Raw genomic sequence first — 25,963 nt, 5'->3', positions numbered from 1 at the left:
CCGGGTGCGCACCGACGCACCGCTTCTCCGGCCATGCTGAGGCCGCGTCCCACATACAGCAACTAGGAGGATGTGCAACTATGACGTGCAACTATCTACTGGCGCTTTGGGGGTAAAAAAAAAATTTAAAGAGTAAGGATGGGAGAGGCAGTGTTGGAGGTCAGAAGAGAGAAAATAAGTTGTGAAATAGAAGGGTGGGCAGGAATGGGGGCATGAGAGAAATGAGTAGTTTGGGGATTTGGACTAAAAAGCTAGTGGAAAAATGTTTTAGTTTAAATGGAGACACTGGGTGTGCCAAGATCTGACAATGTTCATTCTTTACGATCCAGTCAGAAAACCATAGCTTTTGCCGGCGTTCCAACCTGTGAATACAGGTTTGCTCTTGCTGGAGAGGGTGGCATGGATAGGTCTGAGTGAGGCTATAAGTTATCTGTGTTTACTCTTACTTCTTCAGTCATGCTGAAGAAGCACAGATAGGCCTAAGACATGATAGCATAGAACACAATTCACCTGGACTTCTGGTTTTTTTTAAACTGCACTTTGAGTGTTGCTTATAGAGAAAGAGCTCACATAATTAGGCAATTTGGCCCAAATCGGAAAGTGAGAGACAGGTCGGAAAGGGCATTCAGAGGATGAAAAAGGAAACAAGTAAGCCCCACCATCTTATACCCAATGGAAGATAAGTAAGGGCTGGCTTATGAACAAGTTTCAAAGTGCTGCTGGCCTGCTTGGTCCACACTGCTGTATGGATATTTACAGCTCCTGCAAAGCACTTCATTCAAGACCCCAATGCCAGTATTGAGGGACTAAGACCCCATGCTATATCTAGAAGAGGGAAGACATCTCTAAGTGTCGCCAGTGTAAGCATGTCAGAGAGTGGGAACTTATATCCTTTCCCTAAACTGGAACTTCCTCTAAAGCGGACAAACACAGAAATTCTCGTGTGTGTGTGTGTGTGCGCGCGCGCGCGTGTGCGCGCATATGTATATTTGTGTGTTTGTCTATATACATATACATGTATATCTGTGTGTATACATACACATATACATATATATTTATCTAAATATGTATGGATTTTTCTTCCACAAGGGGCCTCCCTCAAATCTTCTTACCTATGGGCTCGCTGATAGCAAATGAGATGCAGAGGAGGGTGGAAGTACTGACTGAAATAAACTTAAACTTGGGCCTGTAAGCAAACTCCACACACAGTGTATCAAACAAACGAAAACTCAAGGGAGGCGATAAGGCCATTTGATTCACTGTCTACCCGATTTCCCAAGGAATTAGAAGTTGTGGCTGCAAAGTAGCCTGGAAAAGTGCCTCCCCACTCCCCCTCCACCACCAACCTAAACTGAAGCTAGGTACCTGGGTCCACAGGTGGAGGGACAGCCTTCCCCACTCATTCCCCAGTGGGTAGGAGATTATATCTAGGATCACATTACTACTGTTCAGTCTACCCTCTGCCTCTATGTAGTACACCAGGCAATGTCTTCCTTCGTTCCAGCACCAGATGGAGATACTCTGCCTCCCTTTTACCGGAATTCCATTTGCCAGGGAGGCTGGACATTCCACAGCAGTTCTGAGTCCTCCCCTTAGAGCTCCTGGCATCACACAGAGAATTACATAGATGCTTCTGTCTGTCTGCACTACTGTGAGCTACAGCAGTGGCCAACCTGAGTTTCCTATAGTTTCCCTCTTCCTTGAGCTTCATACGGCACCATCACCATTCCCATCAGCACTCCAGAGATCCATGTAAAAGCAAAAGCAAAAGATCCATCGCGATTCATTAGCCACTCAACCTCAGTGAGGATAATTTTAATGCCTGATAATTAGTGGGATGTATCCTGGTGGTGGTGGTTACAAGAGCTATCATTTGGGATACTGGTTGCCCCATATACTCTACAGAGGCCTTCAAGTGTTAAAACCTACGAAATTAAAATTTTAGAAACACTTTGGCCAGGAGGGCTGGGGATTTAAGGAGCAGCATCTCACACTCCTGTACTGTGTGGCTCAAAATAAGAATATGCTGCAGGTATACCACCTCCTCTTGCTGTACATGTTACTCGTCACCTTCTCCATGAAGTTCAGAAAGATAAAAAGGGCCATGGAGACGCCCGGGCATCCTCTCCATTCAACAAAGCCCCCTGCCCCCACCCCAGTCACTGGTCAGATACAATCTGTTTTCTCCTTTCCTTCATTTGCCATAAATGTAAGGAACACACCCCAAACATCTTACGTAGTGAACAGGTAGCTTCCTGGCAAGCAGTCCTATATGTCAAAGAAACCAGCAGTATGTGCTCTTTAATAGTAGTTTAGTCATCGAGCACATATGATATTTTATGAATACAAATTTTTAGGCCACACACTCACACACACACATACCACATTTGGAGAGGCACATCGACCTTATTAATCGGTAGTTTGGTAATATGGTCACCCAGGTAAGTCATTCAGATCAAAGCAATATCCTCCAATATTTCAAAAAATTGTTTTAAGTTATTTAAGGTGATCATATGCTGCTCCTCCCCTTGGTCATTTAGCACATCTCATTCAGGCAGAAAATACTCGGAGATTGTCCCTCAGCTCTCCTTCCACTCAAGAAAGAGAGCCTCCAAGTGAAATCTGTTCAGACTCAGCATTTCTGGAATGGTGCTCAGGAGGAGGGAATGGGGTCTGAGACCTGATTTCTTTCTTCACCACTGTTATGTTCAGGCAAGTATCTGAAAAAGATAAACAGAGTGAGGGCAATTTATAATTCTATAGCCTGTCAGCTCTCAGAAACTGGGACTTTACTGAAGAGGCTAAAACTGCATCTAATCAATAGCTCAGCTCACCTAAGACACACAGAAGTGCAGTATAGCATAGAGCCTTGATACTCAAAGTATGGTCCATGGACCAGCCCACGAATCAAACTCTGCGTGTGATTTGTGAGCACACTGAAGTTTGAAAAGTTTGCCTCTAGTGGTTGGTTAAGAGCTGGAGCATTGACTAAAGCAGTGGTTCTCAAACTTGAGTGTGCATCAGAATCACCTGGAAGGTGTTTTAAACCACAGATGGCTGGGCCCCGACCCCAGAGTTTTTGATTCAGTAGGTCTGGGGCAGGGCCCGAGGACTTGCATTTCTAACAAGTTCCCAGGTGATGCTGATGCTGTTGTTCTGGGGACCACACTTTCCGAAAACCTGGACTAGAGACAGAGCTGGATTGAAACCATGGCTGTATTTGTTTAATCTCAGGTAAGTCACTTAAACTAAGCCTTAGTTTCCTCATGTAAAATGGAAATAGAGTACCAGTGTTCCCATGTTACTGTGAAGATTAAATCAGGGAATATGGAGAAGGCCCTTAGCACAGGGTCTGGCACATGGTAAACCCTGAATGGATGTAGGCAATTATTATTTATTTATTAATTATTATTATTATGGATCAAAATAGACCATGGCAGACATTTCATCCTCTAACTTCCCTTTTTCCCTGTCTCTAGAGGGAATTCTGTCTCCAAAATAATGTAGTTAAATTATACGCAGAGTATGGGTAATCCTAAATCTCAGTACTCAGAACATAGAGGAGGAATCCTGTCATGGCCTGTACTGGGAGAAAAGGCAGGTGCTGATCGTAGAAAGAACTGAAGATCATAGTCACCTGCAACTCACCATCCAACACACCAGGGCAAAGACTTGCTGCTACCCTGGCCTAAACCAGCAGGTGTCCTCGATATTCCCACTCAACACAAGTCGGTAGGTGCATCTAACAGGGAATCAGGGACTCTTTTCAGTATCTATCTTACACTACAGCAACCAGTCCCACCCTCTCCTCCCCTCCCCCCCCCCCCAGCTTGGCCCATTCACTTTGCTTTGTCTATTTACAGTTCTTTTGCCTCAGATCCAATTTTCTCAGGTGGAGGCCCTCAGGATATTAGTATGGACACTCTGGATCTCATTTCTGAAGGCCTATTTTTCTAATTTCCCTTCACTGTGCACCTCACACCTACAAAAGGAGAACCACAACTAGCGATGGGTCTGTAGCTCTTCAACTCCCCTCTTTCCTCCGGACCCAGGATACTGAGGAGAGCCTATTGCTGTCTACCACAGAATATGCATTCATTCTTTCAATTTGTGATGCTGTTGTCAACATGGTTTCACCTTCATGCTGAACCACAGGATTCCTTAAAATATCACAGTCATGGTCACTTGCGCCAAGTCTACGAAGCCTCCAAAACTATGTAGGACCTACTGTACCACGGGCCCATTCCAAACTCTTATCTGGAATTAAAATTCCACTGGCATTCCATTGATAGTACTGCAGCTCTGTGACATACTCCTCCATTACAGCGAAGCAAAGCCCCATAGTGACCTAATCTGGAAGGATAAAATCCTAGGACGCACAGAAAAAGGAGACCAGAAGGGAGGGCAGGCCACAAAGAAGAAGGGAACCAGGCTTCCCCACCCTCTGTACTTTTTGGAGTTCAGTGGAAATAGGCCTTTAACCTAAGTGCTCAAAGCCCTAACCTACCAGCTTTTGTTGTCCATGCTCTAGTGCCAGCACTTCCTGGTCCTGACCCACTAAGCCCTTCTATCAGAATTTTCTATTCTGATGCTAGTTTTGAGAGTTTAAGAGCTACTGCAGGGAATGAAGCAGCAAACATATCTATATTTTGTGTTAACCTAAGCCTCTGTATTAATAAGGCATGAAACAATGTAAAACCGGGAAGAAGCTTTTATCCTTATCCATGTCATCAAAGCCATACAGGGCCACTCCTAATGTCCTCAATTGTCATTTCCTTGAGGGAGCCGAATCTGACCACCCAGTGAAAATGAGTACACGTCCACCGCATTTCTTTCTGTCATATCACCCCATTTTATTTTGTCAGGTATCACTATCCGAAATTAACTCGGTGATTTATTTTCTGTCTCCACCCACTAGAAGGGATGGTCCCTGAGAACAGGGCCCTTGTGTTCTTAAGTGTCTTGGGTCCCCAGGGTCTAAAACTGTGTCTGGTACATAATGGGTGCTCAATGACTATTTGTTTTATGAATGAACGGATGTATGGATGGCTGGATGGCTGACGCCCTTAAAAGGGGTTCCAAGGCTAGTTGGCTTTCTCTTTCTCCCACTCAAGCACCCAGGCCCCGACCCACAAAGGAAAGGAACAGCAGAAACTTCCCGCCAAACAGCTGGAAGGCACAGAAGACAGAGCTGGCTTGGGAATTCCGTACAGCACTAATGCGTATGTCAAGACAGGCCTGAGCGTGTCCATCTCCGCATTACTCCTCGAGACGACTCTTACAATGGGTCCGAGGACTAACGTCTTCCTCCTCGCTCTCAATCTTCCCAGTAATGTCCGCCACTACGGAGAACACAAGAAACGGTCCACAAAATAAACTCAGGCCACGGGTACGAAAGACCCGAGTGAACTCCGTACAACCCTGAGGCAAACAGCCACACTTCCCATCAGCCCTAGCGCTCCCGCCCCAGAACGACCGCGCTTTAACAGCGGGAACTTCCTGCTACTGTTGCTATGGCTTCGGGGGCGGGGCTTCAAGAGACCGCCCTCCCGCCTCTTAATTGCAAATCGGCTTCCGTGGCACCCCCCCACCCGCTGCGTCGTGGGCTCCTGGCTCGAGCTGCCGTGGCTTTCCCCTTCGCATTTATCTTGCTCAGGTCCCTCAGTGGACTACTTCGAGTCTAAGAGCAGAGACTAGGCCGCAAAGGGAACGTCCTCCCGGACCTTCTTCGTCGCTCAGTGAAATTGTGGCCGTTTGGTGGCAGCATGACTCCACAAATGCGCGCAACTCCGCTCTTCCCCCGCCCTTTGTGTTTGGAAAAAAAAGCGCTCCTCAGAATCCAAACAAAAATCCCTTCTCCACAGAGGCCAGACTGTTTCAGGGCGGCCTTGTAGCTCCCGCTTCTTTTCTTAAATCTCTGTGCCAATCTGATGGACAGAAGAGTGACAGTAAAAATATTTTTAATGTGAGTTTCTTTGCTTACTAGCCTGCTTATAAACTTTCTCGCATAAGCCTTTTTTCCTAGCTATTGTGCCAAGTCTCCGGTAGGGCTTATTTTAACTTTCTTTTTTTTTGTTCCTTAAATGAATCTCAAGATGCTGAGTGTATAAATGTTGAGAACTCAGAAAATATAAATAAGAAGGTAAATATTACCCCCACTCCACCACTCAGAAACCATCACTAGTATTTTTGTGTGTTGCCTTTTATAACTGGTAGCATTTTTTATGTAGTATTTTCCCATTCATTAAAAGCTGTTCACAAACCACCTTTGGAAGAGTTTCATCTCATTCTGCATTATCAAGCTCATACTGTATAGACCATTTTGTACGCTCATATTTTTTAAAAAGTCTCCAAAAACAAATGCTTTCAGCTTTCTCCTCTTTTCTCATTATTTCCTTAGGGAAAAATTCCTACAAGTGTAACACAGCTTTTTTTCTTCTTTAATGTTGGACAGGACTTCCCATACCGTTGACAAGACTGAGTATTATTTGAATTTGTTCTTGGAATAATTTATTCAGAGAATAACGTAGGAAAATAAACATATGTGGTTGTTGGGAGGAAAAACTTCTCTTCAATAGATTTAGGTTTATAAGGTCTTGGGTCCTGTGAACTAACTGACCTTAAGTAGATTGACAAAAGAAAAAAATTACTAAGCATGGGGAAGTACCCTATAGATAGAGTAGCTTGGAGTCAAAGTGTATAAAGAGGCTTAACAGAGGGGTAGTGTTTAGGGCTTCAAAGTCACAAAGATTCTCTCATTGACCAAACTCTACTCGGGCTCCCCTCAACTTTTTGTCTATTGAGCCTAACTTTTGGACTTTCATCTTGGTCTCTGCATTGCTGAATTTTAGCAAAAATCCTGCTAAGTCAGTTTAACCAGAACGCCCCACCCTTGATATCTGATCACCCTCTATATCTCATTGGGTTCTTTAGCTCCCACCATGCCCCAGGTAATATCTGATTACCCTGGCCTGCCTTCAGCAAAAATCCTGTTAGATTCTGAGTTGAACCCAATCTCTCTACCCCACTGCAAAATTCCAGTTGTCCTGTTACCTATTGTGACAGTCCCCACTTGAACAAAGTGTTCCTTAAAATGTATTTGCAAGTGTCATTGAATAATTTTTTCTTTCTTTTTTTTTTTTTGTGAGGAAGATCAGCCCTGAGCTAACATCCATGCTAATCCTCCTCTTTTTGCTGAGGAAGACTGGCTCTGAGCTAACATCCACTGCCAATCCTCCTCCTTTTTTTCTCCAAAGCCCCAGCAGATAGTTGTATGTCATAGTTGCACATCCTTCTAGTTGCTGTACGTGGGATGCGGCCTCACCATGTCTGGAGAAGCGGTGCGTCGGTGCGCGCCCGGGATCCGAACCCGGGCCGCCAGTAGCAGAGCGCGCGCAGTTAACCATCAAGCCACGGGGCCGGCCCCGAATAATTTTTTCCTTAAAGATTCTTATGAGGCTTGTTTACGCAATTTTTTTTGGAACCTCCTGGTGCCCAGGGCAGTGCCTCTCTGACTAGAAACCTACCCAGAGTTTGGGAGGTAGGGAAGAATTGTGGCAGTGAAGTCTCCTAAACTCTGTTCTAGTCTGATAAGGGAAGTTCATATGGGATTTCTTTCTGCATCTTCTGTAGCTCAGATGTTTTCACTATGAAATAATCACTATACAAGATTGATGGGTTATCGATCTCTTCATAGTGTTAAAGACAAATTGTTCCAACACTAGTTAAATCAGTAAGGAAGACTTTTTTCAAGACTTTCCCAATAGGGGTCAATTCTATTGCATTAGAGAAGAGAGATTGAGCTCAACTCCGAATATGGCAAAGACAGCTGAGGATTTATAGCTAATAAGTAGAGTTAGGGGGTCAGCAGATGGAAAATTACTAAGAGGAGACAATGAGGGTAGGAAGATGCTTGCTAAACTGGCCTAACAGAATTCTTGCTAAGGAAGGCCAAGAACTTAGACATCTAAGGTTAAATGGGATTCTGGCAAAATCCATCTAACAGGATTTTTGCTGAAGGCAAGCCAGGGTAATCAGATATTACCTGGGGCATGGTGGGAGCTAAAGAATCCAATGAGATATAGAGGGTGATCAGATATCAAGGGTGGGGCGTTCTGGTTAAACTGACTTAGCAGGATTTTTGCTAAAATTCAGCAATGCAGAGACCAAGATGAAAGTCCAAAAGTTAGGCTCAATAGACAAAAAGTTGAGGGGAGCCCGAGTAGAGTTTGGTCAATGAGAGAATCTTTGTGACTTTGAAGCCCTAAACACTACCCCTCTGTTAAGCCTCTTTATACACTTTGACTCCAAGCTACTCTATCTATAGGGTACTTCCCCATGCTTAGTAATTTTTTTCTTTTGTCAATCTACTTAAGGTCAGTTAGTTCACAGGACCCAAGACCTTATAAACCTAAATCTATTGAAGAGAAGTTTTTCCTCCCAACAACCACATATGTTTATTTTCCTACGTTATTCTCTGAATAAATTATTCCAAGAACAAATTCAAATAATACTCAGTCTTGTCAACGGTATGGGAAGTCCTGTCCAACATTAAAGAAGAAAAAAAGCTGTGTTACACTTGTAGGAATTTTTCCCTAAGGAAATAATGAGAAAAGAGGAGAAAGCTGAAAGCATTTGTTTTTGGAGACTTTTTAAAAATATGAGCGTACAAAATGGTCTATACAGTATGAGCTTGATAATGCAGAATGAGATGAAACTCTTCCAAAGGTGGTTTGTGAACAGCTTTTAATGAATGGGAAAATACTACATAAAAATGCTACCAGTTATAAAGGCAACACACAAAAATACTAGTGATGGTTTCTGAGTGGTGGAGTGGGGGTAATATTTACCTTCTTATTTATATTTTCTGAGATCTCAACATTTATACACTCAGCATCTTGAGATTCATTTCAGGCACAAAATAAAAGTAAGTTAAAATAAGCTCCTACCGGAGACTTGGCACAATAGCTAGGAAAAAGGCTTATGCGAGAAAGTTTATAAGCAGGCTAGTAAGCAAAGAAACTCACATTAAAAATATTTTACTGTCACTCTTCTGTCCATCAGATTGGCACAGAGATTTAAGAAAAGAAGCGGGAGCTACAAGGCCGCCCTGAAACAGTCTGGCCTCTGTGGAGAAGGGATTTTTGTTTGGATTCTGAGGAGCGCTTTTTTTTCCAAACACAAAGGGCGGGGGAAGAGCGGAGTTGCGCGCATTTGTGGAGTCATGCTGCCACCAAACGGCCACAATTTCACTGAGCGACGAAGAAGGTCCGGGAGGACGTTCCTTTGCGGCCTAGTCTCTGCTCTTAGACTCGAAGTAGTCCACTGAGGGACCTGAGCAAGATAAATGCGAAGGGGAAAGCCACGGCAGCTCGAGCCAGGAGCCCACGACGCAGCGGGTGGGGTGCCACGGAAGCCGATTTGCAATTAAGAGGCGGGAGGGCGGTCTCTTGAAGCCCCGCCCCGAAGCCATAGCAACAGTAGCAGGAAGTTCCGCTGTTAAAGCGCGGTCGTTCTGGGGCGGGAGCGCTAGGGCTGATGGGAAGTGTGGCTGTTTGCCTCAGGGTTGTACGGAGTTCACTCGGGTCTTTCGTACCCGTGGCCTGAGTTTATTTTGTGGACCGTTTCTTGTGTTCTCCGTAGTGGCGGACATTACTGGGAAGATTGAGAGCGAGGAGGAAGACGTTAGTCCTCGGACCCATTGTAAGAGTCGTCTCGAGGAGTAATGCGGAGATGGACACGCTCAGGCCTGTCTTGACATACGCATTAGTGCTGTACGGAATTCCCAAGCCAGCTCTGTCTTCTGTGCCTTCCAGCTGTTTGGCGGGAAGTTTCTGCTGTTCCTTTCCTTTGTGGGTCGGGGCCTGGGTGCTTGAGTGGGAGAAAGAGAAAGCCAACTAGCCTTGGAACCCCTTTTAAGGGCGTCAGCCATCCAGCCATCCATACATCCGTTCATTCATAAAACAAATAGTCATTGAGCACCCATTATGTACCAGACACAGTTTTAGACCCTGGGGACCCAAGACACTTAAGAACACAAGGGCCCTGTTCTCAGGGACCATCCCTTCTAGTGGGTGGAGACAGAAAATAAATCACCGAGTTAATTTCGGATAGTGATACCTGACAAAATAAAATGGGGTGATATGACAGAAAGAAATGCGGTGGACGTGTACTCATTTTCACTGGGTGGTCAGATTCGGCTCCCTCAAGGAAATGACAATTGAGGACATTAGGAGTGGCCCTGTATGGCTTTGATGACATGGATAAGGATAAAAGCTTCTTCCCGGTTTTACATTGTTTCATGCCTTATTAATACAGAGGCTTAGGTTAACACAAAATATAGATATGTTTGCTGCTTCATTCCCTGCAGTAGCTCTTAAACTCTCAAAACTAGCATCAGAATAGAAAATTCTGATAGAAGGGCTTAGTGGGTCAGGACCAGGAAGTGCTGGCACTAGAGCATGGACAACAAAAGCTGGTAGGTTAGGGCTTTGAGCACTTAGGTTAAAGGCCTATTTCCACTGAACTCCAAAAAGTACAGAGGGTGGGAAGCCTGGTTCCCTTCTTCTTTGTGGCCTGCCCTCCCTTCTGGTCTCCTTTTTCTGTGCGTCCTAGGATTTTATCCTTCCAGATTAGGTCACTATGGGGCTTTGCTTCGCTGTAATGGAGGAGTATGTCACAGAGCTGCAGTACTATCAATGGAATGCCAGTGGAATTTTAATTCCAGATAAGAGTTTGGAATGGGCCCGTGGTACAGTAGGTCCTACATAGTTTTGGAGGCTTCGTAGACTTGGCGCAAGTGACCATGACTGTGATATTTTAAGGAATCCTGTGGTTCAGCATGAAGGTGAAACCATGTTGACAACAGCATCACAAATTGAAAGAATGAATGCATATTCTGTGGTAGACAGCAATAGGCTCTCCTCAGTATCCTGGGTCCGGAGGAAAGAGGGGAGTTGAAGAGCTACAGACCCATCGCTAGTTGTGGTTCTCCTTTTGTAGGTGTGAGGTGCACAGTGAAGGGAAATTAGAAAAATAGGCCTTCAGAAATGAGATCCAGAGTGTCCATACTAATATCCTGAGGGCCTCCACCTGAGAAAATTGGATCTGAGGCAAAAGAACTGTAAATAGACAAAGCAAAGTGAATGGGCCAAGCTGGGGGGGGGGGGAGGGGAGGAGAGGGTGGGACTGGTTGCTGTAGTGTAAGATAGATACTGAAAAGAGTCCCTGATTTCCTGTTAGATGCACCTACCGACTTGTGTTGAGTGGGAATATCGAGGACACCTGCTGGTTTAGGCCAGGGTAGCAGCAAGTCTTTGCCCTGGTGTGTTGGATGGTGAGTTGCAGGTGACTATGATCTTCAGTTCTTTCTACGATCAGCACCTGCCTTTTCTCCCAGTACAGGCCATGACAGGATTCCTCCTCTATGTTCTGAGTACTGAGATTTAGGATTACCCATACTCTGCGTATAATTTAACTACATTATTTTGGAGACAGAATTCCCTCTAGAGACAGGGAAAAAGGGAAGTTAGAGGATGAAATGTCTGCCATGGTCTATTTTGATCCATAATAATAATAATTAATAAATAAATAATAATTGCCTACATCCATTCAGGGTTTACCATGTGCCAGACCCTGTGCTAAGGGCCTTCTCCATATTCCCTGATTTAATCTTCACAGTAACATGGGAACACTGGTACTCTATTTCCATTTTACATGAGGAAACTAAGGCTTAGTTTAAGTGACTTACCTGAGATTAAACAAATACAGCCATGGTTTCAATCCAGCTCTGTCTCTAGTCCAGGTTTTTCGGAAAGTGTGGTCCCCAGAACAACAGCATCAGCATCACCTGGGAACTTGTTAGAAATGCAAGTCCTCGGGCCCTGCCCCAGACCTACTGAATCAAAAACTCTGGGGTCGGGGCCCAGCCATCTGTGGTTTAAAACACCTTCCAGGTGATTCTGATGCACACTCAAGTTTGAGAACCACTGCTTTAGTCAATGCTCCAGCTCTTAACCAACCACTAGAGGCAAACTTTTCAAACTTCAGTGTGCTCACAAATCACACGCAGAGTTTGATTCGTGGGCTGGTCCATGGACCATACTTTGAGTATCAAGGCTCTATGCTATACTGCACTTCTGTGTGTCTTAGGTGAGCTGAGCTATTGATTAGATGCAGTTTTAGCCTCTTCAGTAAAGTCCCAGTTTCTGAGAGCTGACAGGCTATAGAATTATAAATTGCCCTCACTCTGTTTATCTTTTTCAGATACTTGCCTGAACATAACAGTGGTGAAGAAAGAAATCAGGTCTCAGACCCCATTCCCTCCTCCTGAGCACCATTCCAGAAATGCTGAGTCTGAACAGATTTCACTTGGAGGCTCTCTTTCTTGAGTGGAAGGAGAGCTGAGGGACAATCTCCGAGTATTTTCTGCCTGAATGAGATGTGCTAAATGACCAAGGGGAGGAGCAGCATATGATCACCTTAAATAACTTAAAACAATTTTTTGAAATATTGGAGGATATTGCTTTGATCTGAATGACTTACCTGGGTGACCATATTACCAAACTACCGATTAATAAGGTCGATGTGCCTCTCCAAATGTGGTATGTGTGTGTGTGAGTGTGTGGCCTAAAAATTTGTATTCATAAAATATCATATGTGCTCGATGACTAAACTACTATTAAAGAGCACATACTGCTGGTTTCTTTGACATATAGGACTGCTTGCCAGGAAGCTACCTGTTCACTACGTAAGATGTTTGGGGTGTGTTCCTTACATTTATGGCAAATGAAGGAAAGGAGAAAACAGATTGTATCTGACCAGTGACTGGGGTGGGGGCAGGGGGCTTTGTTGAATGGAGAGGATGCCCGGGCGTCTCCATGGCCCTTTTTATCTTTCTGAACTTCATGGAGAAGGTGACGAGTAACATGTACAGCAAGAGGAGGTGGTATACCTGCAGCATATTCTTATTTTGAGCCACACAGTACAGGAGTGTGAGATGCTGCTCCTTAAATCCCCAGCCCTCCTGGCCAAAGTGTTTCTAAAATTTTAATTTCGTAGGTTTTAACACTTGAAGGCCTCTGTAGAGTATATGGGGCAACCAGTATCCCAAATGATAGCTCTTGTAACCACCACCACCAGGATACATCCCACTAATTATCAGGCATTAAAATTATCCTCACTGAGGTTGAGTGGCTAATGAATCGCGATGGATCTTTTGCTTTTGCTTTTACATGGATCTCTGGAGTGCTGATGGGAATGGTGATGGTGCCGTATGAAGCTCAAGGAAGAGGGAAACTATAGGAAACTCAGGTTGGCCACTGCTGTAGCTCACAGTAGTGCAGACAGACAGAAGCATCTATGTAATTCTCTGTGTGATGCCAGGAGCTCTAAGGGGAGGACTCAGAACTGCTGTGGAATGTCCAGCCTCCCTGGCAAATGGAATTCCGGTAAAAGGGAGGCAGAGTATCTCCATCTGGTGCTGGAACAAAGGAAGACATTGCCTGGTGTACTACATAGAGGCAGAGGGTAGACTGAACAGTAGTAATGTGATCCTAGATATAATCTCCTACCCACTGGGGAATGAGTGGGGAAGGCTGTCCCTCCACCTGTGGACCCAGGTACCTAGCTTCAGTTTAGGTTGGTGGTGGAGGGGGAGTGGGGAGGCACTTTTCCAGGCTACTTTGCAGCCACAACTTCTAATTCCTTGGGAAATCGGGTAGACAGTGAATCAAATGGCCTTATCGCCTCCCTTGAGTTTTCGTTTGTTTGATACACTGTGTGTGGAGTTTGCTTACAGGCCCAAGTTTAAGTTTATTTCAGTCAGTACTTCCACCCTCCTCTGCATCTCATTTGCTATCAGCGAGCCCATAGGTAAGAAGATTTGAGGGAGGCCCCTTGTGGAAGAAAAATCCATACATATTTAGATAAATATATATGTATATGTGTATGTATACACACAGATATACATGTATATGTATATAGACAAACACACAAATATACATACATATGCAGCCTTTGCAGCACTTGCTACACTACACACACACACACGAGAATTTCTGTGTTTGTCCGCTTTAGAGGAAGTTCCAGTTTAGGGAAAGGATATAAGTTCCCACTCTCTGACATGCTTACACTGGCGACACTTAGAGATGTCTTCCCTCTTCTAGATATAGCATGGGGTCTTAGTCCTCAATACTGGCATTGGGGTCTTGAATGAAGTGCTTTGCAGGAGCTGTAAATATCCATACAGCAGTGTGGACCAAGCAGGCCAGCAGCACTTTGAAACTTGTTCATAAGCCAGCCCTTACTTATCTTCCATTGGGTATAAGATGGTGGGGCTTACTTGTTTCCTTTTTCATCCTCTGAATGCCCTTTCCGACCTGTCTCTCACTTTCCGATTTGGGCCAAATTGCCTAATTATGTGAGCTCTTTCTCTATAAGCAACACTCAAAGTGCAGTTTAAAAAAAACCAGAAGTCCAGGTGAATTGTGTTCTATGCTATCATGTCTTAGGCCTATCTGTGCTTCTTCAGCATGACTGAAGAAGTAAGAGTAAACACAGATAACTTATAGCCTCACTCAGACCTATCCATGCCACCCTCTCCAGCAAGAGCAAACCTGTATTCACAGGTTGGAACGCCGGCAAAAGCTATGGTTTTCTGACTGGATCGTAAAGAATGAACATTGTCAGATCTTGGCACACCCAGTGTCTCCATTTAAACTAAAACATTTTTCCACTAGCTTTTTAGTCCAAATCCCCAAACTACTCATTTCTCTCATGCCCCCATTCCTGCCCACCCTTCTATTTCACAACTTATTTTCTCTCTTCTGACCTCCAACACTGCCTCTCCCATCCTTACTCTTTAAATTTTTTTTTTACCCCCAAAGCGCCAGTAGATAGTTGCACGTCATAGTTGCACATCCTCCTAGTTGCTGTATGTGGGACGCGGCCTCAGCATGGCCGGAGAAGCGGTGCGTCGGTGCGCACCCGGGATCCGAACCCGGGCCACCAGTAGCGGAGCGCGTGCACTTAACTTAGCTAAGCCATGGGGCCGGCCCTCCCATCCTTACTCTTAGCTGATGACCTCCCTTTCTAATTCACTGAGAAAATTGCATGCGAGTCAACCTGAATTAACAAGTCCAAAATTGAACTCCCCCATCTTCCCCTATAAACCTTCTTCACCTGCAGTATTTCCCATTGCAGGGTAATGGCAACTCGGTCCTTCCAGTTGTTTGTGCCATGGACTTGAGAGTGATCCTTCACTCTGCTCTGTTACTCACCCCTCATTTTCAACCTGTCAGGAAATCCTGTGAGCTCTTTCTACAAAATATGTCCAGAATGTGGCCACTTCTCACCACCTCCACTGCTACCATCCCGTTCCAAGCCACCATCAGTTTTTCCCCTAGGTTATTGGAATTGTTTCCTGACTTTGTTCCCTGCTTCATCCTCCCCAGCCTCCGCACCAAACCGCCCCACTGATAATCAATCCAGCAGCCAGAATAATGCTATTAAAACATGTAATCAGATCATGTAATGCCTCTGCTCAAAACCAACAGCTTTTGTTGCATTCAGGGTAAATTAAGAGTCCTTATAATTGCCTATAAGGCCATATGTGATTTGGCCACTAGTTACCTCTCTTACCTTATCTCCTAGTACTCTCCTCCTTTCTCATTCCCCTTTGGCTACAGTGACCTCCTTACTGCTCCTAAAGTAAGGGCCTTGGCACCATCTGTTCTTTCAGCCTGGAACATTCTTTCTCCAGATGTCTGCATGGCTACCTCCGTCATCTCTTTCATGTCTTTGATTAAATGTCACCTTTCAATATGGCTTACTCCTAAACATCTTATTTCAAATGCCCCCACCCCACCCCCTTCACACACACACACAATTCTCATTTACCCGGTCTTATTTTGTTCTTTCTTGAATGCATTTTGTTCTTTCAACACATTATGTAATTTATTTCCTTATTATGATTGTTTGCTTGTCCCTGCCCTCTACAAGGCAAGCTCTTCAAAGCCAGGGTTTTTGTTGTTGTTGTTGTTGTAGTTTAGTACGTGTGTACAGTTGTTCACTAATTTATTCCAATAGTGACTGGCATGTAGTAGGTGCTCAACAAATATTTGTTGAATGAGTAAAGATATATTACCAACATCCTTCATCTTTATTTTTTTTTTTTGATCCAGTGAGGAATACGAGGGAGATGTTAATGTCCCCCACAAAATTATGTTTCTCTCAATTTCCCCTTATTGTTGTTCCGTCATTGACAAAATCCCAAGACAAAGTGAAATATTTCTAACACCTATAACAGACAAAAGGTATTAACCCTAAGGAACAAAAACAGACAATAAATAGCACACCAAACAGCAAAACAGACAAACAAAGAAAACACATTAAGACACCCATAAATAAATGAACATTGTTCACAATGTGGTGGTGGTGGTGAGGGTAAGGAAACAAACTACTTTCGCTTAACGGTGTTCACACTGAGAGTGTTGTAAAAAATATCGCCAGGAATGTCGTCGTTGTATCTAGTGTTAGGACAATGTTGAAGAGGAAGTTCACTCATTACACAGTAACCTCCTTCGGATGACTCATGGGAGCAACTCATCTCAGGGAAAAGCATGGTTGCTCCTTCTGTGCAGTTAGTCAGGTTTGATCTCAGGGATACTGTGACTCCTGCCAGTGATCACCTTTCCCTCTTTCCATTTTGGCAGCTAGAAAACTTAGATCCACATCTGTGGCCAACTGGCAGTAAATGTATAGAACTCTATGGCATGCACTTTGTGTTCAAATCAATCATCTGATTAGACTTCCTCATTTTAATTTGGCCTTGATTTCCTCACTCAATATGGTTTTTAAAACTTTGATTCTCTTTTGTATTTCATAAGCTGTGTAATTCCTCAGCTCAAACCCCTCTAATGGCTCCTGATCTCACTCAGAGTAAAAGCCCAGTTATGGGCCTGTGAAGACCCTACTGGATTTAGTTCCTGGCTAACTCTCTGGCTTCCTCTCCTACACTATCCCCCTTCTCACTCCCCTTCACTCACTCTGCCCTAGTCAAGCTGGAAACAGCTTATACTTTTAATAAAATCTTCTGTTTGTTTCTGGAGTTTTTGAGCCACATGATACATGACCACAGCCAGAGATTTTCTTTTTTTTAACCCAGCTTTTGATGGCAAGATATGATGGCTCTCTGAGTCAGCTTACCCCTTGTGCATGCCAACCTTTGAATAAAGCTTATCTGTCAATCATATCCACAAATACTATGTATACTGCTATACTTTCTGCCAATAGCATCGCTGGTGTGCCTGTCTGATCAATGCTAAATTCTTGTTCTACAGTTCACCCTCTGAGAAGAAATACAATCACCAGCCACCGCTGAGACCGTTAGATTGTTGATGGACCAATGGTGATAGGACTACCTTCCATCCTAGTGCATCCATATTGCCTGCCAGAAAAAGAAACTGTGAGCCTGTTTACTGGAGCCTTTCTAGAAAACAACAATCATCATCCTTGTGGCCATCTATCTCTGGTTTTCCCTACCCATGTGAATCCACTGAACTTCTAAGGCTCCCTCCTCCAGACTAGCCAGTATGACTGTCCCCACCCTACCTGGATTATCTCCCACAGCCTGCACTGCTAACCCAGGATGGTGAAGTGGAGTATGAAATACAAGAGAGGCTAGACTTACAATGGCACTGTGGCATCTCCAAGCCTTCTCTACCTAGAATGACCCTGCCTAGAGGACTGACCCCCAGAACCACCTGGAAAATGCCCTGGTCAGGCCAAAACATTCTAACGAGTGAATCCTTGGAAATCCAGGCCCCTGGTATCCATGATATGAGATTTCATCAGTTTGGAGGTGCACAGGGAAGCCAATGGGGCACAAATAGTTTGAGGGTCATGAATTATTACCTGATGTTTCAGGGTCAAGGCCCAGAAGGTTTCTCTCTCTTGCTTCCTTTTACCTCAGGGGGTGGCCTCAGGCAACACCTCCAGAGCCAGGTCACTCAGGCTTCTCTGACCAGCACTGCCAGCCCTTCAATCCAGATCTTGTTCTTGTATTTAAGCCACCGTATGGACTTGACGTCTTCACCAGAGAAAACTTGGAAAGTAGCCGAAAGTTACCAGAATGAATAAAAAATCACCCATAATTCCACAACCAATGTATAGTCACTCTTAGTTCTTAATTTACTTCCCAGTATCTCTTTCCTATGGGAGTAAGATAATGTAGCATGTATCCTACTACCATGAGATTAAATGGTGTCCCTGGCTGCATTCCAGGCATCATTGAGCATGTGTGGTGACCTGCAGAAATGGCCCCCCTGCCCCCCTCCCACATACCCCATCCTTCATGGAAAAAGATGCTTAACCTCAAAATTAGTCAGGCAATACAAAATTCTAGTCACAGTGAGATACCATTTCTTTCCTATCCGAGGACTATTTGATTTAGGGACTGAAAAGAATACCAAGAAATTACATCCTAAGGAAGAAAGAGCCAGGAAGCCCAGCTTGGCTCACTAACAGCACTGCGGCTGTTCGAGGGGAGTGGTGATTCTGAAGATAAGACTATATCCCTTAGTCAGGTTTGTCTCCTGGCCCAGCTCCCATGGGATCAAATGTGAATCCAGTGAGGGGCTGAGAGTAAAGACCGGACGTGTTGTTTCTCTAAGAGTGATGAAGCAGTGCAAGTCACTCAGCACAGCCCAAACGGCCCCCTCTCCCGGCAGGTGATCAGTGCAACTGGTGAGCCAGAACAAAGGATGCCCCTGTGTCACCAAGAACGACAGAAGTCACCCTCAGAGAAATCTACTGGCAATACCTGGGTCCAGAGCCCTGAACTCTCCTGTAGATGTGGCTGAATCAGAACAGGCTCATCACCAAGTCTCATCCCTGCCCATAACTCCCAGTGAACTCTGCATCAACATACTCAGCAGCCCCAACCAGGGTGTCGTGGCTGCCAAGGTTATCACCAGGCTCATGCAGGGGACAGGCTTGATGGCACATTCTGACATACAATTCCATATCCTCACCCAAGGATGGAATGGAATGACAAAGGAGATCTGAAATATGGGTGTGGGGAAGGCTTTAGAAGGCTCTGAGTGAAGAATTGATCCAAGTCCTAAATGACCAAATTGTTCTGATCAGTTAGGGAAAAAAAAAAAAAGCACAACTGAGACAAAAACTTTGCCACATTTCTAGCTGAGAAAATTTAGAGATGGGGCTTGGATTATCAAGTGTTAGTAACATAAAAAGCTGTTTTACGTTTCTTTGAAAAATTGCTCTGTGATTATAAGAAAGCAAAACAAGAAAGAAGGAAGAGAGGGAGAGTAGAGAGAGAGAGGGTAAATAAAGACAAAGGAAAGAAGAGAAGGAGAGAAGAGTGACTGTATAGAGAGACCAACCACGAGCTCAGTTCATTTTTCTTCTTGAAACCCAGGGCTTCTGCCTCTACAGCCCAAAGTCTTGGCTATAACATCCTGGTATTGTGCTTGCTTAGTGGAGCGTTTAGAGCTCCCCTTGAGGAAAGGTTATGACACACTGCAGCAAGACAGGCATGACTGGGGTCTATGCCCAACCAATGTGACAGCCCTAGCTCACCACAGCAGCAGGAAGTTGCAGCTGGACCCACAAGTACAGGGCTAACTTATGCCTATTTTTCCTCTTCACGTGCCCCAGGCCTCCCTCTCCTTTAGCAGATGTGGAACAAAGGAATCTTTGCAGAAAATAATCTCAGAGCCTCAGTCTGAGCTATGTCTGGAAAGTCCATGGTGTTCTGAATGATCTAGAATTTACTGAGCATTTGCCAGGTTCCAGGCCCTGTGCTAAGAGCTCATACTGTTCACTTATTATATAACTCCATCATTAAAACAACCAAGTGAGGCAAGGGTGACTATAACCTCCACTTTTGAAGTGAGGAAACCAAGGCTCAGTGAGCTCAGAAAACAGCCTAATAAAAACTTATTATTGAGCTCAATATTCTAGCTCAATAAACAGATAATAAAACTGAGGTGCCTCCAAAATAAAAGATGACATACTTTAACCGTAAACCATCATGGCCCTGAGACTGAACAGGAGAGTAAGGTTGGTAATTTCCAAGGAGGAGGCGATTTTAAACCTGGCCTGATTTCAGACCACTTGAACTGCCCCTGGTGGGCCTGAGGAGGTGTCTTCTCTCTTAAACATATACTCACTCAGAGGCACACACACACACACGCTACGCCAAGACACACACACCCGCACACACACACACTCTGACTGGTATGGGACAATCTGAGTCCCGTGTGAGTCCCATGCGACAGACTCAGCAGTTAACAGAATGATTATTTCCCTACCTTACTCGTGAATAATATTAAATCAGAATTCCCAGGATTTTCCTCAGAACTTGATGCATCAGAAGCTTCCAACCTTAGCCTAAGGTGTGTTTACTATAGGAGTTGTGCAGATTCCACCATGCCCCAAGGATAGCTTAGAACCCTCCTCTGTCTTCCCATAATGCCCTGGATGTATTGTCATCGATCCAAACTCAATTCCTCAAATTAAACTTATCATCCCTCCTCCTGTGTTTTCTGGCTCAATGACATTCATCCCCAAATCCTATTCTGAAACCTGGGAGTCATACTGGAATCCTAATTCTTCTTTATCCTCCATATCCACTAGTCAAAAAGTCCTATTGATTCTATTTCCCTTATTAATTCTCAAAATCCATCTCAACTGTCAGTGCCTTGACTTAGGTTTTCATCACCCAGCGTTCCAGTTGGTCTCTCTGCCTCCAATTTTGCCTTCCTCAAATTTATCTTCCACATTGTGTTTTAGTGATCTTCTTAAAACTTAAGTTTGATCATTGAGGCTGGTCTACTTAAAGGCCTTCAGTAGCTTACCGTTGCTTTTAGGGTAAAGTCTCAACTTCCTAATAGTTAGCCTGCAATGCCTCTCTTCTGTCCCAAAATGATAGATGACTACCCTCTTGCTTCAGCTGTGTTTTTCAAATTTCCAGCAAGTTAACATGATCTTTCATTCTTGAATGATTATGTATATGCATTTCCCTCTGCCCGGAGTGTCCTTCCTTGCCTGCTTGGCTAGTTGGCCTATTGCCTTTTGTGAGTGGCTTAGGTATCCCCTATTTGTGTTAGTACATATACAATGCTACGATGTGATCACCACTTTATCTGCTCCCTTTCTGTATATAGTTCTTCTAAGGCAGGGACTACATTCTTCATGCTTTAGCTCCACTGCCTAGCAACATGTCTGTTTGTGATTCACTCCTTGCTTTGGTGTATTGGGAGGTGTGTGTATGTGTGTGTATGCGCCCGCGAACACAAATGGAGAGTGTAAATTCGAATCTCTGCTGGGCACTCAGTGCAGTGGGGATGCGAAAGCTGCATTATTTTAACTGATGCTTTTCCCATGATTACCACCAGTATTACTGAGTATTCAACGGCTTCAGATTCCTCAAGCTGCCCAGACTACGCAACAAGGCAACACCTTTGCGTCTGCGCAGGGCGAGTGAGGCGGGGCCAAGGACTACCGCCTGGAGGCGGGGGACGGTGCGCGCAGGCGCAGCTGAAGGAGAGCCACTCTTGCCAGACCCTCTCTTTCCAACCGACTGCGGAAGGCGCGCACGAAAAGTCATTTCCGGGAAAGGGGAGTCACACTTTGTGGGCTGCAACATGGAGGCGACTAGTGGAACTGAGGAGCTGGTGAGACGCTGCTCTGGGGTCGGGTGAGTGGGGAAACCGAGCCGGGTCAAGCCTTGAACTCTCCCTCCCTCCCTTTTTTCCCCTTCCCAGGTTTCCGGGGAGCTGGTGTCAGTGGCACATGCTCTTTCTCTCCCAGCCGAATCTTACAGCAACGATGTGAGTATGACTCGTCCACAGCTCCCACTCACCCAGTTAGCCTGGGATGTCTGCAGGGCCTGTCACGAAATTGTAACCCCCTATCCTGATATCTTATGTAGACCCTCTCCACGTCCGCCAGAAACTGCGCCTTTCAATTCATTCTAATCTTTTTGGTCCACAATCGCAGGAACAATGCCAATGGAAGTAGTTTCCAAACTTTGCTGCACTTTAAAATCACCTGGGAAGGTTTTAAATATCCGGATGTCTAGGTCGTAATCTATACCAATTAAATCAGAATATCTGGAAGGCGAGAGTGGGGAATCAGTATTTTTTAAACTTCCCCGAGTGATTCCATTGTGCAGTAAAGTTGCACTGGCTTATGATGTGTCTGGTTTAGATCCTTAAGGAGAAAGCACATGATGTATTTTGAGATACAAGACACAGGGACATGAGAATAGTAATAACAAATCAAATGAGAATGATGTATGGTAGATGAGTGGATCAGGACTTAAGATCCAAAGGGTTTTAGTTGATGAAGAAATCCCCTAAGAACCAAGACAATAGAGGAAGACTTCACTGAGGAAGTGGATCTCGAACTGGATTCTCAAAGTGTAGGTGGACGGAGGACATGGATTGGCAGTCAGGAAAAGGGCATGGTGTAAGGCATGGAGGTACAAATGCAAATGGCTTTTTCTGGGGTCAGTGAAATAGATCTGTCTAGTTGGAGTGGGAGATTCCAATGGAACACGTGGTGGGTGCTTGGTAAAGCTTATTTATAACCTAGCCTACTTGATGGAATTGATTCATTTCTAAGTGTTATAGGATGGAGAATTAGCTATCTGATAAAAACAAACGATGATTACAATATGCTACTCTCTTAAAAGTGAAAAGTAATTTTATTTCCATTATCTCATTTTGTCCTCTAAACAACTTGGTGTATGTGGGTATATTATTTCAGTTTTACAATGATTTAACTTAGTCCTGAGAAGGCAATTTATCTACTGCTTTATGTACTCTCCCACACTTTCACTAGCTGCTGGGAAAAGATAGCCAGTGGCCCACTCTGTTTATTAGACTGTAGCTTCTTTTGGTTGTCATAAGGACAAAATAATTATCATATTGTCCAAACCCATTAGTCCAGTTTTTATCCTTTGACGGTAACACCAAGTTTGGTACCCCTCTTGAGCATTAACTGGACATCCACAGACTTCCTTAATTTGTTCTCTAGTATCAGGATTGGGAGATTGCTGACCTGGCATTCTTCACTCCTTTGCAGCCTGATATTGAGATGGCTTGGGCCATGAGAGCAATGCAGCATGCCGAAGTCTACTACAAGGTAAATTGTCTGTCTTCAATATTAAGCAGAATTAAACATATAATTGTAGTGTAAGGTGCTCTGCTAATCAGTATTCTGAGCAAGTTAAACAGTTGTGTTTTGGAGGTAATTTTTATTACTGTAAGATCTTACCCAGAGAGAACGAGGGGTGGGGGGGGCGGGGGATGGAAGCGAATCTTGTTTTGACAATGAGGAGTTATGCTTCTTTTCCCAGTGTTCTGTTGCTAACTGGCAAAAGGGTGCCTGGCCCATAGTAGGCACTTAATAGATGTTTGTTGACTGAATGAACAGTACACAGAGGGCAATAGCCAGGCAGTAGTTGGACCAGAAGGGGTTTAAATCGGTGGAAGGAACTGTAGTATATTACGGCCCTTTAAAACTATATCATGATTTCATCTGGGACCTAGGCTGTCTATACTTCCTAACGACCTCTTCTACCCTGAGAACCATAAGGGTTTTCTAGAGAAGGGAGGATAGAAGTGTAGTAAATTAGAGACTAGCATCTGTATGTTGTCTTATTGTCTGGCAGCTGATTTCATCAGTTGACCCACAGTTCCTGAAACTCACCAGAGTGGATGACCAAATCTATTCTGAGTTTCGGGAAAATTTTGAGAAACTCAGGATAGATGTATTGGACCCAGAAGAGCTCAAATCAGAATCGGCTAAAGAGGTAAGAATTCTTTCTCTTAAATATTGCCTAGCATCTGACCAACAATTATTGATTGTGAATACATTTTTATACAATTAAACTCTTTATTTTTGGTTTGTTTTAAGGAAAATACATAAAGAACCAGGGCTTTTATGTAGTTATAATCAACTAAGAAGTAAGTTACAAAATGAATGTTTTTCTGGTTTATGGATTTTTCGTGTTCATTAAATCTATTTTTTCTCCTTTTTGATTTGGACATTTCATCCCTACCCACCCAGCCCTTTGAGGGGAGCAGGAATAAATTGACTTATGTGAGTAGTTTAGCCAGAAGGCTTGGGTGGAGGATTGGTAAATAAAGTACAGGGAGGTGTTTGGATTCTCTAGACTTAAGTTCACATTATCACAGGCAGTACATAATTGGAAAACTTGTGTTTCGCGTTGCTTATTTGATTATCTTGTACTTTTACAGAGCACTAAAACTCTTATAGTTGGGAAAAATTTTTCCCTGAGGGTAGGCCCTTGGCTTATGAAGAAATGTAAACTTTTAACTCTTAGCAGTCTGTTACTGATCTTTGGAAAATTGCCTCTACTGAATGGACTTTTTTCCTAAAATTTAACTTTGTGACTTTGGGCCAAATTCCTGCCTTCTTTGTCTCCTTTGTGTGTCAGTGGGGATGAATAACCATTTTGGGCTGAGCTAGCCAATAACTTAAAAACAAAACAGAATTTTTTCAAGAAATCATATTTTAATTCTGTAGCCAAGGATTTAAGTATTTTGTCAGGTTAAAGTATCATTTATGTTGGTAAATACTAGTCTAAGGATATAATAGATAGCACAAAAACTCGCTGCTAGTGACACTAGCAATCAGCTCAATCCTAGTCTCTTTTATTATGGTTATTTTCCTTACTGGAAAAGTGGAAGCCCCTCTCCTGGCCTGACTTCACCGGCCTCCTGCATTTGTCAGCTAAGGCATCTTTTTTGCCTTTATAGAAGTGGAGGCCATTCTGCTTGAAGTTTGACGGGATTGTAGAAGACTTCAACTATGGTACTTTGCTGCGACTGGATTGTTCTCAGGGTTACACTGAGGAAAACACCATCTTTGGTGAGTTTCTTGCCTCTGGAATTGTTTCTGTATAGGGAGAGTGAGGGATGTGGTTTTACTGATGAATCAGTGACATGGATAGTTTGGGGATCATCTTATTTGTTATATCTTTAAAGATCATGTTACTGTTTCTTGAATAATTGTGAGATAACATAGTTAAGTATTTTCAGCCTCATTTAATATAGGATTAGAATTCCACATCTCTGAAGCTTATGACTATACTGGAATGCTCTGCATGTTAGTTCAGCTTTGTCAATAGATTTCTAGTGGGTTTAGAGAAGTAGCTGTGACTAGGACAATAATCAATTCTGTGCACCTTTCAGCTCCCAGGATACAGTTTTTTGCCATTGAAATTGCTCGAAATCGGGAAGGCTATAACAAAGCGGTTTACACCAGTGTTCAGGACAAAGAAGAAGAGAAAGGAGCCGATAATGGAGGAGAGAAAGGATCTGACAGTGTAGAAGAAAAAGAGAAAGAAGCCAACAAAGAAATCAGCGAAAGTGGTGAAACAGCTATGTAAGGTAGACAGGGAACAGCACTGTAGAAGCTTTGACTCAACTGACCCTACAAGTTCCATGATGCTACTTGCATAGACCCCCTATGGTTAAATGTGTGTCCTTGTGCAATTGAAGGACATGCAGAAGGATGTCTTTCTAGCCTAATAATCAGAAGCTGCTCTGGTTGTTCTCTTGTATGAACTGGCTTAAAGGCTTAGTGGGGTCTTAGTTGATTGTTTCTTGATATATAGTTTCTTGGCTCTCCCCACTGGTTGAGTAAGAAATTTTGTAAATAAATTTCTTCTGCTTTTCATGACTATATATCTGTGATTGACTTTTAAAAGGTATTTAAAATTATTTCACACTTCAGATTTTTTTGCAGGTATATAATCTCTTCACCATGTCTTATATAAAATGATTTATGCCTGTTTCTTAATGCTTCTCACTGTTTCCTGTAGTGAAGTTCCCTCAAACCTGTTAAGTTGTACATGGTTTTGGGATTAGAAATCGTTACATAAGAGTTGACTCTTGGCATTTGAGTG

The 25,963-nt window shown here is 43.8% G+C and overlaps 1 protein-coding gene across 4 annotated transcripts; it reads left to right on the top strand.

Moving 5' to 3' along the window:
• The first annotated feature begins 21,572 nt into the window (after nucleotides 1–21,572).
• Nucleotides 21,573–25,740, top strand: PBDC1 (polysaccharide biosynthesis domain containing 1). Of its 4 annotated transcripts, none has more exons than XM_087427279.1 (7): nucleotides 21,573–21,698; nucleotides 21,789–21,854; nucleotides 23,113–23,172; nucleotides 23,702–23,842; nucleotides 24,100–24,132; nucleotides 24,813–24,924; nucleotides 25,248–25,740. In XM_087427279.1, exons 1-7 carry the CDS (start codon nucleotides 21,669–21,671, stop codon nucleotides 25,442–25,444), a joined length of 639 nt encoding a protein of 212 aa, XP_087283405.1. In that variant the 5' UTR covers nucleotides 21,573–21,668; the 3' UTR covers nucleotides 25,445–25,740. The 4 variants fall into 4 exon arrangements, with proteins under 4 accessions (XP_087283405.1, XP_087283403.1, XP_004442249.1 ...); XM_087427277.1 differs by having other exon boundaries at nucleotides 23,065–23,172; XM_004442192.3 differs by lacking the exon at nucleotides 24,100–24,132.
• The last annotated feature ends 223 nt before the right edge of the window (nucleotides 25,741–25,963 follow it).

Source organism: Ceratotherium simum, chromosome X, assembly GCF_057802395.1.
Source record: "Ceratotherium simum simum isolate JZ-2026a chromosome X, ASM5780239v1, whole genome shotgun sequence".
In the NCBI taxonomy this organism is placed as follows: domain Eukaryota; kingdom Metazoa; phylum Chordata; class Mammalia; order Perissodactyla; family Rhinocerotidae; genus Ceratotherium; species Ceratotherium simum.
This window is presented reverse-complemented; position numbering and strand designations above follow the sequence as displayed.

Excerpts from the sequence above, each read along its gene's own strand:
- PBDC1 (XM_087427277.1), top strand. The coding sequence starts at position 21,669 with ATGGAGGCGACTAGTGGAACTGAGGAGCTG. Across the intron at positions 21,699-21,788 it reads CTAGTGGAACTGAGGAGCTG|GTTTCCGGGGAGCTGGTGTC; the intron begins GTGAGACGCTGC and ends TCCCCTTCCCAG. Across the intron at positions 24,925-25,247 it reads TGAGGAAAACACCATCTTTG|CTCCCAGGATACAGTTTTTT; the intron begins GTGAGTTTCTTG and ends TGCACCTTTCAG.